Source organism: Montipora foliosa, chromosome 13 (genome assembly GCF_036669935.1).
Source record: "Montipora foliosa isolate CH-2021 chromosome 13, ASM3666993v2, whole genome shotgun sequence".
NCBI classification, from domain to species: Eukaryota; Metazoa; Cnidaria; class Anthozoa; order Scleractinia; family Acroporidae; genus Montipora; species Montipora foliosa.
In genome coordinates, this window is record NC_090881.1 from 36,632,692 (window position 1) to 36,650,191 (window position 17,500).

General features: G+C 38.5%; 1 protein-coding gene across 3 annotated transcripts in view; it reads left to right on the forward strand.

The window, feature by feature from the left end:
• LOC137982863 (fibroblast growth factor receptor 3-like) overlaps nt 1-17,500 on the forward strand; it is a 50,269-nt gene that overhangs the window by 26,718 nt on the left and 6,051 nt on the right. For all 3 annotated transcript variants that reach the window (XM_068830029.1, XM_068830028.1, XM_068830030.1), the window contains 11 exons: nt 1,586-1,776; nt 2,751-2,873; nt 3,748-3,818; nt 4,231-4,271; nt 4,893-4,989; nt 5,361-5,460; nt 6,587-6,782; nt 9,763-9,870; nt 12,858-13,048; nt 16,458-16,580; nt 17,232-17,302. In XM_068830029.1, coding sequence (XP_068686130.1) covers nt 1,586-1,776; nt 2,751-2,873; nt 3,748-3,818; nt 4,231-4,271; nt 4,893-4,989; nt 5,361-5,460; nt 6,587-6,782; nt 9,763-9,870; nt 12,858-13,048; nt 16,458-16,580; nt 17,232-17,302 — 1,312 coding nt within the window. The remainder of the gene's footprint in view (nt 1-1,585; nt 1,777-2,750; nt 2,874-3,747; nt 3,819-4,230; nt 4,272-4,892; nt 4,990-5,360; nt 5,461-6,586; nt 6,783-9,762; nt 9,871-12,857; nt 13,049-16,457; nt 16,581-17,231; nt 17,303-17,500) is intronic.

A 17,500-nucleotide genomic window follows, 5' to 3' on the forward strand; every position in this document is an offset into this window, starting at 1 on the left:
TAGATCCGAGACTATGTTACCACTACAGATACTATATCCTAGATTGTTAATAAAGATGTTATCAATTAATGAGTAAGAGTTGTTGTTAACTCTTGTTGGCTTGTCAATTGTCGGAGTCAGGTTAAGGCTTTGTAAAGACAGAATAAAATTTTGGGCGTGAGTATTAGTATGGTAATGGAGAAGATTTATGTTAAAGTCTCCCATTAGAATAATCTGTTTTCCAGTGGCACTAAGTTTTTCCATTGTTGAATCAAAATATTCCTGTCCAAATATACCTCTATCCATATATCTCTGTCCAAAATTCGTACCTCGTCGATCGATGTGAACGACGAACGGACGACTTCCCTTATTGTTGGAAATAGTTAACAAATGCTTAGATTTAACGGGACACTTTGTGTTTGATACCAAACATGATCCTTTGCCCGCAAGGGCTACGGGTCAGTAGCCCATGAGGCGAAGCCGAATGGACTATTAGAGGGCTTAAGCATGACGTTTACGCCAAACGGCAAACGTCGGAGTGAAGTTAGGGTTTTGCCAAAAATGTAAAAACCCTGCTTGATATTAGCTAATTTCAGTCCTGTTAGCTCCAGATATCAAGCAACTTCCCAAAGGAACGAGACACGTTGAAATGAGAAAATTTTGATGCTTTTATGATAAGCAGGAAACTGCCGTTTCCCGTTTGCCGTTGGCCGTAAACGTCATACTTAACTTCTCTATTGACCCGCATTAAAGCGCAGGATTTACATTAGTCCACTCGTTGGGTGATACTAAAAGTATATAGTTATGTTTGATAACTAGCGCAAAAGTGACCCCCAAAACGAGTTCCTCTTGGCCAAATGGCCCTGCTATGTTAATTTGGTCCACGCGCTCTTTGGTTAAGCACCTATGCCGAGTACTACCTCAAGCTCGTGCCCAGAGTCCGCTTTTCTTTTGGTCAGCACAAAGAGCACTGGCCCTAACCATTTTCAAAGCAGAACGTCCGCAAATCACAGACTTCCGCCTCGTCTACTCAGTAATTATTAACAACAGTGGTTGTCAACGGTTACAAAAATGGACCTTCACTACGACTGTGCATAAGTTGAAAGTGGCCAGAATCCATGGGTGCTTTCCATTATGCCAAACCGACCGGTCAGAGATAAGTGGGAATACCGAAGGAAAATGGAACGACATTTTCCGATTAAACCGGGCCAACAAATAGGAATGGCTCTTGCCACTTTTTATTCCTTTTCCGAATTCCCTAATTAGGGCAAAGAACCGGTTTGTCAAAAATGCAAATGCGAATTTCGTCGGAATATTCCAACCGAAATAAGTGGACACCTCCAGTGGTGATCCCTAATATTCCCGTCGGAAGAAACCGAAACGGACCTTTCCATTTGATTTCCGACCAAGATTTCCGGAATCTTTGGCATAATGGAAAGCACCCCATGTTCTTGGTGCTGACCAAAAGAAAAGCGGACTCTGAGGATGACATTGAGTACTACCTGGTATCCACCACAGACACATGTTCTTGAACATCAACTGTTTCAAAAGTTCTAGATATCATTACTGGGGTTTTTACTCATCTTAATATTTTGAAATTCTGCAGATCCTATCATGGTAATGTTCGAGTATATTCCATACGGTGATTTGCTCGGATTTCTGAAGAGGAGTCGAGGTCTTGATGACCAATATTTCAACGACCCTGACATTAAACCGAAAAGTTCTCTTACATCAGAGCAGCTTTTGAAGTTTGCTGGAGAAATTGTTGATGGTATGGCATATTTGGAAGCGAATAAGGTATTCAGTAATTCTGTTGAATATTGTCTCAAAACGCAGGATTGCTCAATACAATATGGCAAAATTGGAGTCGTAGTACTTAATTGATAACTGTTAAGGTAAATTTTCAAAGTTTTAATGAGGAAACAAATCTCTTTACAATTTCTCGTAAAACTACAGCTTCGGTGCACAGTTTCTAGGGTGGATAGTCGAAGTCGCTGTGAATGAAAATTAAACTATTTCATATGTTTTAACGAAACAGAAAAAGTAGATTTTCATAAACGCAGTAATGTGTGGGGGACCTGAATGTATTATATATTATTTATCATACTACTACTATTTATTATACTGTCTTCGCTTTAATCGTGTCGTCACGGCCGCCTTCTTGGTGTACAAAACAAAACACTCAAAGGACTCATCGTGCAGACCTTGGTAATTCATTTCTACCTTGAAATGGTTGTCTTGCACATGGATGCAAACAATCTTTAATTAAAGCGAAAGTAGACTATGATTATTGACATTTTGCCATATTCTGTGGAAAACATTACAAGACATAAATACAAAATGGCAGACATGCAGGTCATTAGATGCAAGCAGATTTCGTCAGATTGCGTCACGAGGTGTCCCCTACCTCTTCTCCCCAAATTTAACATTAATCGTTTCCGAGAATGCAAGCAATTGACGTAAAAAAGTGACCACTAAGCTCTGCTCCTTAACCAAACCTAAAAATAACAGTTTTTTAGCAAGTTCTCATAAAACCTGCTATTGTTTGGTTTTTCAAGTCACTGTTTCAACTGTGTAGTCGTTTGCTTTTGGCTAGGGTAGCTAGCCAATCACATTATATGTTACTGGAGGTGCTACATCACCTAAAAATAACGCTAGCACTAACGTTATCGTTTGAAGTATGTATCAAATGCTAAGAGTTAAGGGTAAACTTTAAGGGATTGAATATCAAAATTGTACAAATATTTCACTTCAAATTTTTTACTCTGTAGATAATTCACCGAGACTTGGCAGCCAGGAATGTGCTTGTGGGAGAAGAAGAAACATGTAAAATCACGGATTTTGGCATGGCAAGAGACGTGCAGCAAAATGATTTCTATTTTAAACGATCGAAGGTATGTGGAAGGTTTCTGGTCACCGGAAGTTCCTCGCAAGGGAAGTAAACACTTCAATATCTGTATCATCGAAAATACTGTTTTCCTGCTCTGGAATCATGACACCATGTTAGCTCCCTCGGGATCATTATATATCCCTTGTTAACATTCAAATCTGCATTGTGGCTGACGAAGTTCGGTGGATCCGAACGAAATAAACCACTTTTAATTCTTTTAATTGCGCTCTGAGAACAGACATTTTTTTTATATTTTAAAATTCAAGCTCTGCTGTTACGAAAACGTCACATTTTTGTTATCCTGGGCTCATCTAAAATTTAACTGATCAAAAATAGTTTGTTGGCTATTTTCGCAGTCTTATTTTGTCTTTTCAGTCTTTGAGGCTGAAAAATATTCCATTAAGGGTGCGTTCGCCTGACCCTATTCCGGAATAAGAATACGTAGAGTGAGGATTGTTAAAGGGTACGATGGATGTTGTGAAGCAACAAGGATAATAAAGTTTCCAAGAGAATTTCAGCAGATGTTTGACAATTTTAACGTGAATCTCCGTAAAAATGAAGGATTTCTAATTTCTATTCCACGTATTCCTGTATCCGAATACGGAAAGGAAAGGAACTTCATTTAAGTGTCTTGTCGTTCTAGCGCTGGAGCACTGTTAGTATTGGGGACACTGTAAACTGAAATTAACAATTTACACACCCAACAGCAGTACAAGTCAACTTTTAACTTTAATCAGAGCTTAAATATTTTTTAATGGTCAGGTCTACAATGCTTGCGTTAATGTGATGTGAGGGAGAAAATCTTCAAGCTGACTTTTAAAAGAGCTTTGTCACTGATTTATCGGATAAATTAGTAACAAGTAAAACTTCATTTGCAGGGTCGGTTACAAGTAAAGTGGACTGCAATAGAGTCGTTACTTTGTGGGATATGCACAACACAAAGTGATGTGTGAGTATGGCAGACATCAACCTCTTTCTCAAGACGAATTGAGAAAACCTAGTGATAAACCTGGTCCCCAGAACGAGTATGCCACAACTGTTCGACCTCGTTACCTGACCAGTTTGGTCAGCCAAAAACAATATATTCTATCTTAAAGGTCCGTTTTTATCTCGCTAAATCAGAACGATTATGGTCTTTTGGCCCAAGTTTTTCATACCTCAGTTCTGCATAACTCGATCGGTTTATCCGGTGGACAGCGTTATCCACCTTTTTTAACAACCGAGGCTTGATGGTCATTTACCTCGCCGCGGCGAGAAGCTCCTCCTTAATTAGCTATACCATTACTGAGACAAGATTTTTTTACCGTATAATTCGAGTAACTCTTGATGTATTGGTAATTCTGTTTTGACTCTGTTTTCAGATGGAGCTATGGTATTGTCCTCTACGAAATTTTCACCATTGGTAGGTTGATGTATTTGTAACTTCTTTGTTCTCTGCCTGTATCTTACCATTATAGTCTTGGATTTCGTATTTCTTTCAATTTAACGACGAACTTGAAGCAAATCCTCTTGAAAGACTGGCAATTAATAGAGCGACAACCATTGCTGAAATAAATCTAATAAACCCGCCCCTCGTACATTACAAAAAGAGGGTGTTCAATCAAATATATACTCGTGGGATTCAAATTACAAAACCGAAAGGCTAAAACACGCGCTAGGGAGTCGTGTAGGCGTGTACACTGCTAAACTTACAACCGAGTTTAACAAAGTGGAAAATATGAACAGATTCAATTACTACTAATAATGGACAATCACGTATCATTTCGGTTTTAAAAGTGTGATTGCATACGAATGCTAAAATTAAGGTCAAATGGATCATGGTTGGTCAGTGGAAACAACTAAGAAGGTGTGTTCTAAATCAGCTGTTGTTGTAATTGACCACGAAGTTTGGACATCGTGCTGTGACGTCATGACCTGGATCCGGATTGGCCGATTTTTCAAGTCGTTTAAAAGAATGTTAAAATCTGTGACCCACCAAAGATAACAAAAAATTGACAATGGATGTTTTCACACCCTGTTTAAGGTGGTAATCCTTATCCAAATATTCAAGATCATCAGATTCCTTATATGTTAAAGGACAACTACCGAATGTCTCAACCGGTACACTTGGATGATGAAATGTAAGTGACTGCTTTATCTCGATTGTTCATGTTCGTGTTCGTCTAACTCTATAGTGGTATATCGTGGCTGTGTAAAGGATAGGGCCCGGGATATCAGTAATTACAAAAATACGGAACACTCCGAGCTGAAATAAAAATGTATGGTCATAGTTGGCATTACTTTTTATTGGTAGAATTGGTTGAAAAGTAGAGAGAGTTACTTGTACGCGGTCTTATATAAGGCTTGACAGACGTAGTTTGACATAAAAGCGTTGAGGTTACTCCTCTTAAAGCAGTCAGGCGACATGCAAAGTTGGTATGAGACAGCAACCGTGCTACTCTTGTCTCGAATTACTTGAAAAACTGGACTTTTTGGTTTGATCTTTCTTCAGCTATGCCCTGATGTGCGAGTGTTGGCAAAACGATGCAAATGATCGACCAACATTCGAAGCCATCAGCTCTACAATCAGGAGATTGCAGCGATGTCACAAGGTCAGAATCATTTAATTCCATTTTTAATAAAGCAACCTCCTTAAGAAAATCGCATCACTGTGTTAAATAATTTTGTAAAGGCTTTCGGGATTATTTCCCTTTTATTTATTTATTTATTTATTTATTTTATTATTATTTTTTTTGTGGCTTTACGGCCGTATCCAGACCTTCCCCGGTCCTAAAGGGGTTGTTAACCTTCCTCTAAAGATTTCAAAAAGCTCTTTTCAGAATTCGAAAATGTATTATTAGCAACACTAACATAATTTATGTGTCGGGAACATTGCCTTTTGACTTCAGATTATCATCTTCAAATAGTTGATTTTCAATTAAAGAGTAGAATTCATCATTACAGCGGACTGTAGCAGCCGTAATACCACGAGAAACTGTGAAGAGATAGATAATTCTGTCACCACTGAAAATAAACATCTAATGATAAAAACAAGCGATTTTATTAGAATACTGAAAATAAACACATAAAAATTGTTTACAAGTTTTTTCACAGCTCTAATTTCGTCACCAAGAAAGATGTTAAAGTACTAACGGTGGTTTTTGTCCCGAACATCTTAAGATTGAAATTTGAAAGAGTTGGCTTTTTTACATTTATTTGGACTAGATGGTTTCTAAAGATTGTCATTGTAAATTTTAACTGGATATCTCGTCCTGCTTAAATCCATTTGATAAATTATAAATATTGATACACTTGAGTTTCTATCGAAGTTATTAGACCAAGGTTTGGCTTAAAGCCACTTGGGACAGAACAATTTAGAATTTAGTTTATCAGTAATAATAATAATAATAATAATAATAATAATAATAATAATAATAATGATAACAATAATAACAATACTACTAATAATAATAATAACAATAACAGATTTTTATTTTCACACGATAATGTTTAAAGCTGAATAGCAAATGAAATCAAATTAACTTTCAAATCATATTGGTTTTTGTGCAGAGAGGAAAACCAAGATACCAATTCTTTAAAAACAAAGATTTCTCAAAAAAGTCAAAGATTGCTCGTAAAAAGTCAGGAGACTCCCATAGAATATCTGTTATTTTTAAAAAAATGTTAAGTTGATAAGTCATTTCAAAAGTATTATCGCGCCGTTTTCGATCTTTGCAGGTACATAAACCACGACGAAATAAGAATGTGCAACACTTGTACATCAATATGTTGCCCTTAAACGAAGAAAATCCTGAATGGGAATACCCTCGCGAAAAAGTGCACATCCAGAAGTACATTGGCAAAGGGGCGTTTGGCGTTGTCGCTAAGGCGTTTGTAGATGACCTTGGAATTGTGGCTATTAAAATTCCAAAAGGTAAAACAAAATGAGGAAATATATGGAGTTAAAGATAGCCCTCTTGCGGGGTCTCATTTTTATAAAGCCTATGTTACACTAGGCAATTTTTCGTGCTGCTTGTATCGCAAATTTGGTTGCGGCACAAGTTGCACGATAAATTGCCCAGTGTAACATACCCTGCCACAGACATTCCACCCAACAATCTTGTTGGTATATTATTATTATTATTATTATTATTATTATTATTATTATTATTATTATTATTATTATTATTATTATTTCATAGTCATACTGCTCAGCTTAAGTTTTTAACAGCTGGTAAATTTGTGGTGTCGGGCAACAACAAGTTGCCAATGAACACCAAAATGTTTCTTTTCCCTGTCCTTTACATTTCCAATACTTTTCTTAGTATCCTTGCTGATCCCAGCAATGCAGACTTCTGGATTAAGGTAATTGATGTGTCTACTCCTATGCCCTTTAAGTTGCCCTTCAGTCGCAATGGCACTGTTCCTAAAGCCCCCAATACAATTGGTACGACTTTGGTTTTCACTTCCCACATCCTCCTCAATTCTCTGGCCAGATTTTGATACTTTTCAACCTTCTCGACCTCCTTTTTATTTGCTCCACTGTCTTTTGGAATTGCCACGTCTTGCTTTTGTCAACAAGCACTAGATCTGGCCTCCTAGCCTCGATGTTATGTTCTGTCCGTATGCTGAAGTCCCAAAGGAGTTTGTAGCTCTCATTTTCCTGTACGCTCTCAGGGATGTGATTGTACCATGTATCATCCCGGTGGAACCCGCATTTTCCCGACAGATCCCAGTGAATTGCCCTGGCCACATTATCATGTCTTTTCTTGTCTTCTTTCTGTGCCAATTTTGAACAACCGCTGACGATGTGACTTACAGTTTCATTTTTGTCTCTGCACATTCGACATTTAGCATCTATCTGGGATTTGTGAATGGTTGCTTTAATATAATTTGTCCGTAATGCTTGATCCTGGGCAGCAATTATTAGTGCTTCTGTCTTTCTCTTAAGACTTCCTTGCTTCAGCCAGCTCCATGTTTCCTCATTACTCTGGTCCTCAGTCTCTCTTACAAATTGTCCATGTAGTGGCTTTTCTTTCCATTCTTCTTCTTCTTCTTCTTCTTCTTCTTCTTCTTCTTCTTCTTCTTCTTCTTCTTCTTCTTCTTCTTCTTCTTCTTCTTATTATTATTATTATTATTATTATTATTATTATTATTATTATTATTATGTGTCCAAGATCACAGCAATATCATGCTGGAAGTTCTGGTGCAAGCTGCAACAAGCAGCCTCGGCAATTCAAAACGTGTCTCAGGATCCGGGCTGAGCCTAACAGCACGGTCTTCTGCATTGTGTGGGTCTCATGCCCAACATAGATATCCTCTAGGTATTTTTCCAGTCTGTCTGTATAGGTCCCCAATGCTCCTATAACAATAGGCCATTTCCGAGTTCATGTCTGCCTTCTCTTCAAAGCGAGTCTAAGTGCGAAGTATTTGTGATGGTAATTAGTTCTACTTTGCATATGAACAAAAACTAATTTCCATAACAAAAACTTCGCACTTAAACTCTCCTTGAAGAGGAAGCAGACATGATGAACTCGGAAATGGCCTATTGGAGTAATGGTAACCTTTTTCAACTTCCAGAGGGTTTTGATTTCAAAGGCTAGATCACGATATTTGTTGACCTTTTTCTTGTCTTTCAGTATTATTATCATTATCATTATCATTATCATTATCATTATCATTATCATTATCATTATCATTATCATTATCATTATCATTATCATTATCATTATCATTATCATTATCATTATCATTATTATTATTATTATTTTCCTTTAATCTCGTGTGATCATCGAAAACTGGTCAAGTCGCAAGAAACGTTGCCTGGTGTAACACCACCCATCAAACAACTTGTTTCGAAATTTAAATTCAAAAAAATACTGTACGGACTGGGAACTACCGAAATTGATTGACATAAAACAACAACAATATGCTAATAAGAGAGATAGAGTTTCTCACTGCCAACGTTTTAAAGCCATCCTCAAATGAAAACCTTGGCAGTGAGAAACTTCGTCCCTATTATTAGCTTATTCTTGTCTTTTTATGTCAATCAATTTTGTTTCGAAACGTGAGGGCTTTTTTCGCAACAAAATTGCGAGTGTAACATAGGCTTGAATGTCCAATACACATGCATAATGAAATTCATGGCGCTTTCCCTACACATCACAAAGTGTCACAAAGTGCCTTCTTGTTAAGCCTTAGAAATTCATGCGCTTCTTTTTTTGTTCTAGCCTCTGGTAAATTTAAGGCTTTGATTGTTTGGGTCTGTTTGTGACGACTATGCCAATGAATGGGAATCTGACTGTTGCTGTATCAGAGGGTACCACATATGTGCAAATTATTCATAACCATTACAATTTTCTCAAATTTGATTGGTCCATTAACTGCTTTGTTTTTTCAGTAATTATTGTGGACGGTTGTAATTGGACGGTAAAATCGGACACCAATCATATTAAGTGCCCTCAGCTTAATCCACCAATCACAGAATTTATCGCAATAACCATAGCAACAACCACCTACCCTACCAGACTGGGGATTTTGTAAAATGGAAAAATTTGTAACATTATTCGGTGAAAAAGGAATGCATTTGTTTTCTCGGAAATTGTAATGGTTGTGATTAATTGGTAACAAGACTTCGTGTCATCCTATTTGGTCTGTAATCGTACTCGCGATTAAACAAATCGGACTCCCGCTACTAGGTCGTCCCATTGTGTTAATCACTGGTATGATTCCTGACTCCACTTAGTCCTTTTACCATCATTAATAAACGGTTTGCGTGAGCAAATCCTAAAATCTGTACACAGATGAAAACTGTTGGATAAAGTTATCTGTGGCCTGGGTTTTCATTTCTACGAGTTCGCCCGTATGATATGATATGGTGTGAACTAAGACTGACTCTTTTGTTATTGTGTTAGTCGAAGCAACAGAGTCCAACAAAGAAGATCTCTTGGCGGAGTATGAGCTTGTGAAACAGCTTCAACATCCTAATATTATACGATTGATGGGAGCTGTGACTCTGTCAGGTAAGCTTTGTTGTTGAAAGAAGTTAGATTTTAGGCATGGTAACTCACCTTCTTTGACAAAGAATGCTTGGACATTAGCAGGTCAGAGGCCGGTTGCTCGCAGTCTTGCTAGCGGCGCTAACTGTTGGTAAAGAGGTATCAAAACCTATAGGTTTCCATGGTATTTAACGGTGGTTAGCGCTAACCATGCTTCGAGAAACCCGGGCCAGGAAGTCAAATGAATTATTATCAGAGTTCAATTAGATGAAGAGGATGATGATGTCAATGACTATTATGGTGATGATGATGATGATGATGATGATGATGTTAATGATAAGTGATGACGAAAATTGTTTGGGTGATGTGATGACGACGACAACGACGACTATGACGACAACGATGATGATAACGACGAAGACGTCAACCACGACTACGACGACGAAGACGACAGCGACAATAGGGAGCTTAAGATTTTACGACGGCGGCGGCAACAACAACGGCACAAAACAATGATGTCATTGGTTAAAATAGCATAAATGATCGTGCTGCACATGCAGCACGGATTTTAGCACGGATTCTTGCGGTACTCTGCATGAGGACGACGTGAAATTACCAAATTTGAGGTTTTGACGACAACGTGAGCATGCAACAGAGAATCTTACATTCTCTATTTTGACTTTGTAACTGCACGTATCAATTTGTTTTTACGATACTTCGCCCAAACTGTAAGAAGTGAACGAGATAGAATAACCGCGAAAGACTTATGATAAGGCAAAGTGATATTTTGAGGTGACATTTTCGTCGACGACGCCGTCTTAGATCTTAAGGTCCCTAATGATGATGGTGACGACGACGAAGACGACGAGGGCGATGACGATAATGACGACGACCAAGATGAAAACGACGATGATGATGACAAAGAAGGTTATAATGACGAATAACGATGATGACGAAAATCATCTCTAGAAAAGTAGTACAATTAAAAAGTTTCCTTGTTGCTACGAGTAACAAAGATGCCTACACCGACGGGTTGACGACGAAGATAATGATAACAAATGCGAAGAAGATGACGGTGACCATCATGGGGGCGAGGATAATTGCCCCTTACAGAAGACCAAAACGATTCAAAATAGCTTTTTCGAGCCTCTTTTGTTGCTTAGAGCAATTCTGGAACTAGAAATGAATTGTTTATACAGCCATTCCAAAGGAATGTGCCTATATGTTAGTAAACTAGAAATTCAATCAGCTTTTTCCATCATCCACATCGTCGTCACCCACTTTATGGTCATCATCATCTTTCTGTCCCCCACGGAGTTGATAAATCACTTCCTTTTGTCGTAATCTTGCCTTCTTCCTGCCACGATCCCCCGGAGGGCTGCGACCAACCCCAGCGGCCCTTTCTTCCGTTGTTTCTCCTTGGTGTATCGTCTTTCTACCTTATCTTATCCTTATTGCCGTACGGATAAATGCCTGCACAGTTGAGTGTCATGACTTCCTGTTAGAAATCGTAAATAAAGTAAACGGGAAGGGGCTGGTAGGTTTAAGGTCCTACGCATTTTTTATTTGGTTGCTTTTGTAGGACTCCGGATGATGATAACAGATATGCACCTAATTAGATGCACGCAGGATCCCGTAACGAGGACCGTGCAACTCTAATACTAATACTAGGCCAATACTAGCCCAATACTAGGTCAATACTAGGTCTATGTAACGGCATTTTCACAGATCAAGCTATTTTTCGACGAGATCTTAAATAAGATTTAGCTTGCACGAGTGACCACTCTTAAATCCCATGGGTGATAATTTCTCATGAAAGACTTGTGATTAGCTGGAAAGGTCTGGTTTCGAGGGAAAATCAATCTAAAAATAACTCGGTATGTAAAAACGCCGTTCTACAAATGCATTGAAGTTGTACGCTCCTAGTGATGGGTTTCTCATGTACGCTATTTTTTATAACCATCACGAAGTCTCGCTCTTTTTCCCAACTTGAACATCGCTCCCTTCTCGGAATACAGACAGTTAACGTCAAAGAATATCCCCTAAACTCCGGTTCTCTGGAAAAGATTAACAGCTCCATTTATCATATCCTTAAAATAAACTGTATCCCTGATACTTATTAATATAGAAATTGTAAATTTCTTAAAACTATACCCACAAGGAAAAAAAATTGTGTATTCGACTCTCCTGGATGAGTCTTGATCACTATGAAATTGCTCAAGTCACGTGTCATATGACTTGTGACCCGATCAGCCTCGTTCTAGATCTCCAGGAGAATTGTACCTCCCTTGTGTAAGGTCCGTTTGTGAGATCTGATATAAACTGCATCCCATACTCCTCTCGTGATCCAGTTTGGATCTCTGTTCAAAATTCGTATCTCATCGATGTGAACGACAAACGAGCGGCTTTCCTTATTGTTGGAAATAGGTAGCAAAATGCTTAGAGTTAGCAGGACACTTTGTTTTGGATATCAAAATCGTGCGTTCATCTAGCTAGTTACGAACATTTCATATAAGTATATAGTTATGTTTGATAACTAGCGAGAAATTTGCGCCCCAAAACGTGTTCCTCTTGGCCAAATAGCCCTGCTACGTTAATTTGGTCTCTGCGTCCTTTGTTTAAACATCTATGCCGAGAACAACATCAGTCTCCTCCCCAAAGTCCGCTTTTCTTTTGTTTAGCACCAATAACACGGACTTTGGCCACTTCCAAGGAAGGAAGTACGCAAATCACGGACCTCCGCCTCGTCTACGCATGTTCAGAAATTTGAAACAACAGTGGTTGTCAACGGTTACTAATTTTGGACCTTTACCACGACTGTGCATTTGGAAGTAAGTGGCCAGAGTCCGTGTTCTTGGTGCTGACCGAAAGAAAAGCAGATTCTGGGAAAGATATTGAATACTACCTGTGACCCACCACAGACACTTGGTCTTGAACGACAACCGTTTCAAACGTTCTAGATGTCAATACTGAGGCTTTTTACTTATCTTAATTATTTTAAAACTCTGCAGATCCAATCATGGTAATGTTCGAGTATATTCCATACGGTGATTTGCTCGGATTTCTGAAGAGGAGTCGAGGTCTTGATGACCAATATTTCAACGACCCTGACATTAAACCGAACAGTTCTCTTACATCAGAGCAGCTTTTGAAGTTTGCTGGGGAAATTGCTGATGGCATGGCATATTTGGAAGCGAGGAAGGTATCTAGAAATTCTGTTGAATATTCTGTTTGGAAACGCGGGATTGCTCATTACAATGGCATAATTAGAGTCGTATTACTTAATTGATAAATAGGAACTTTTAGATCGAAAGGCGAGGTAGACTTCCAGAACATGTTTTCCGTACTGAGCATTTTTCGAAGTGTGCGTGCTCAGAACGGAAAACGTTTACTAAAGTTCCCGAGTATTAAAGAAAAAATTTCAGACCAAACAAATCTATCTGCAGTTTCTCATGAAATTACCTCTTCGTTTCACAGTTTCTAGGGTGGATGGTCGAGGTCGCTGTGAATGTAAAACTGTTTCATATGTTTTAACGAAACAGAAAACGTAGATAGTGTGTAGGAGACCTCAATGTATTTTATATTATTTATTAACTAATTCGCTCTTGACGATTCGCTTTGATGGTTTCGTTACATTAGCCATTTTGGTGTACAAAACAAAACATTCAAAGGACTCATCGTACAGAACTTGGTAATTTATTTGTACCTTGACATGACCATCTCAGCACGTGGATGCAAACAAGTAATTAAAGCAAACGTACACTATGATTATTTACATTTTGCCATATTCTGTTGAAGACATTTCAAGACATGAATACACAATGGCAAAGTTGAATGGGGATGGAATTGAAAGAACAATTTTCCTTTTTTCCACACGGTTTACCGTAGAGAACAATACGGATCAAAGAATTCTAGACATAAAAACGACTGAGTACAGATTAGGGAATGCCCCATCATTTCAGGAGCTACAGTTCCTTGACAGTACGATCAGTTTGTGCGTCTACATTAAAAAAAAAAATAATAATATATATATATATATATATATATATATATATATATATATATATATATATATAACGTTTAGACGAAAGACAACTTCACAGCGTAGCGACTTCAAGTTTCATGTTTGGACAATCATCAGGCTACAGATCTTACATTTGCATTCTAACTCATTTAAAGACCATTCTAATACTCTAGGGGAGCGTTCTATTTTAAGTTCGACAAAAGGTATTTGTTCTTGTGTCTGCATTTAGAAATTAACTCGTTTCTTTTGTTCAGTAGGTGGCGCGTATCTGCTTTTATTATGTACAACTTTTCTGTAAGGCACAGGTCGCATCTCTTTGATCCGTGTTGCATTGTGTTGCCTGATAATGCCTGTCATGTTGGTTGTGCAGCAGTAGCTAAGCTTGATTGTGTTCGTGTTTAGAATTTGTGGCCTTTGTGGAAGTGTTTCTTGATCAGGTAGATGAATTTTTTCCGATATTGGTCTTGACTTGCAGGTGGATTGAACCAGAGGATCAATTACACGCTACCAGAGGATCAATTACACGCTACGCTGGGCAATAGAGTCTTTCGCCTCACCATACAAATGCGGATCAAAGAGATGCGACCTGTGCCTTACAGAAAAGTTGTACATAATAAAAGCAGATACGCGCCACCTACTGAACAAAAGAAACGAGTTAATTTCTAAATGCAGACACAAGAACAAATACCTTTTGTCGAACTTAAAATAGCACGCTCCCCTAGAGTATTAGAATGGTCTTTAAATGAGTTAGAATGCAAATGTAAGATCTGTAGCCTGATGATTGTCCAAACATGAAACTTGAAGTCGCTACGCTGTGAAGTTGTCTTTCTTCTAAACGTTATATTCGCTCTACTTCACGTATCGAGCACTCTGCAGCTAACTGGAACCCCCTACTTGCGCTATATATATATATATATATATATAATTTAAGTGTACAAATAGCGACAGCGAACTACTAGCAGATCCATTAAATGAAAAACATATTGCCGTGAGTGGGAATCGAACCCGCGTCCCCCTGGTTACTAGTCGGGTGTGCTAGCCAATGCACCATCACGACAACCCTGCTGGAAACAGAGCAATCGGTGAGGTCATTGGTTAGCCACGGGGTTCCCCGGCGTTTAACATTCAGGAACAGGACATACATCGGATCATCCGAGGATGATTCACAGGCTACATTGTTGGGACTACATCGTTGGATTTCCAGCCTTGTTGATTCAAAAATATAATTTGTTATTACCTGATAGCCTGTGAATCATCCTCGGATGATCCGATGTATGTCCTGTTCCTGAATGTTAAACGCCGGGGAACCCCGTGGCTAACCAATGACCTCACCGATTGCTCTGTTTCCAGCAGGGTTGTCGTGATGGTGCATTGGTTAGCACACCCGACTAGTAACCAGGGGGACGCGGGTTCGATTCCCACTCACGGCAATATGTTTTTCATTTAATGGATCTGCTATTTGTACACTCAAATTACTCAATATTTCTAGCAAAGGGTTGTGTATCCTTCGGATCCTACTAGCTTGGGACTACATCGTTGGATTTCCAGCCTTGTTGATTCAAAAAAAAAAAAAAAATATATATATATATATATATATGGACTCCCACAACGGTCAGTGCTGGGAAAAGTACGCTTGAATCGTATTTTAATCATGCTGACTTCGCTCATGCGCATATGTCTAGACATGCAAGTAATTGGATGCAAGCAGATTTCAATAAGCGCTGCAAAGTGTTCCCCTTGCTCTTCATCAATCGTTGATGAGAATTCAGACAATGGACGTCACAATTTAAAGTGTCCACTTAACTCTGCTTCTTAAGAGGGGTGGCACTTAACTACCAAAACCGTTGCTATGGACTCCTCCAAATAGTCATTTCTCGAGTCCCTTTAACTCTACAGTTATCCTTTTTTGCCAAGTGTTTTCTATTTAACGTTTCTTTGTCTGGTTTGACTCACAACCATATTTGGTAAATCGCGCGACCAAAACAGAAATGCCTAAAAACTCAGCGAGTTAACCATGTTTTTCACAAATTTTCTAATGCAACAGTATGAGAACATTCTAACACAAAATCTGTGCCATGGATTTTAAAAGGTCATTTTTCCAAAAAAAATGATGACGTCATAAGGCCCTTCTTTGATACACTTTTCAAAATATCACTTCCATTTTTTCTGCAAATAGAAATGCCATGCTACTGTTTACGAACAAATCATGGGATGGTTTCCATCCGATGAAAAAACCGCCTCGTCGTTTCGTTTCCTGTGAGTTTTTATATGTTTTTCTATGAAACGCACGACAGAGGACTGGGAAGAGTTGCGTATGCGTGTTCTGATTGAAGAGATGTCAGACTTCCATTGGAAAAGTGACTTCAAAGAACCATTCAGTGCAAACCTTTTTGTAGGACTCTTAACTAAAAATCTTTCTTAGCAGCCATTGTCTTTCTGTAGTTAAGAGACACCCACCTTAACCCAATTTAAAAATAAGACTGACACTAACATTATTGTTGGAGATATGTAGCAAATGCTAAGACTTCAAGGGGCACTTTGTGTTGGATATTTGACGCATCATTACTTCAAATTGTTGTCTCTGTAGATAATTCACCGAGACTTAGCAGCCAGGAATGTGCTTGTAGGAGAAGAAGAAACATGTAAAATCACCGATTTTGGAATGGCAAGAGACGTGCAGCAAAATGATATCTATTTTAAACGATCGAGGGTATGTGTAAGGTTTCTGGTCACCACAGGTTGTTCGCAAGGGAAGTGTACACTTTAAGCTCTGTAGTTACGAAAACGTCAATTTTTTTTAATCATGCGGTCCCCTAAATTTGTCTAAGTACAAATACAGCTTTTTGGCCATTTTCGCAGTCTTATTTTCTGTCGTATGACAGAAAATTGTATGACGTCGTAATGATGTCTTTGAGGCTGAAAATTATTCCATTAAGGTGCGCTCGATTGACCCTATTCCAGAATAAGAATACGTGGGGTGATGATTTAATCGGTATGTTTGGTGTTGTGAAGCAACAAGGATAATAAAGTTGAATATGAAAGAAAATTTTAGCAGGTGTTTGACAATTTTATTGTGAATCTCCGTAAAAACGAAGGATTTCTAACTTCTATTCCATGTATTCCTATTCCCGAGTACGGTTGATCGAACGAGGTTGGAAGACACTTTTCCCAATTAATTTTGAAACTTCAGCAGTAAAAGTCAACTTTAACTTCAACCAGAGCTGAAATAAATTTAATGGTCAGATCTACAATGCTTGCGTTAATGTGATGCGAGAGAGAGAATATCTTCCAGCTGACTTCTGAAAGAGCTTTGCCAATGATTTATCGCATCAATTTGTAACAAGTGAAATTTCATTTGCAGGGTCGGTTACCAGTAAAGTGGACTGCAATAGAGTCGTTACTTTATGGGATATGCTCAACACAAAGTGATGTGTGAGTATGCTAGACATCAACCTCGTTCTCATGGCAAATGGAGGACATCGACCCCAGAACGAATATGCGACAACAGTTTAACCTCGTTACCAGAACAAGGTTACGAGGTTGTCAAGTGAGCTGTGCACATCCATCTCAATCCATTGTTACGTGAACTAAATTCGTCAGCCAAAAACAATTCTCTCCATCTTAGTGATT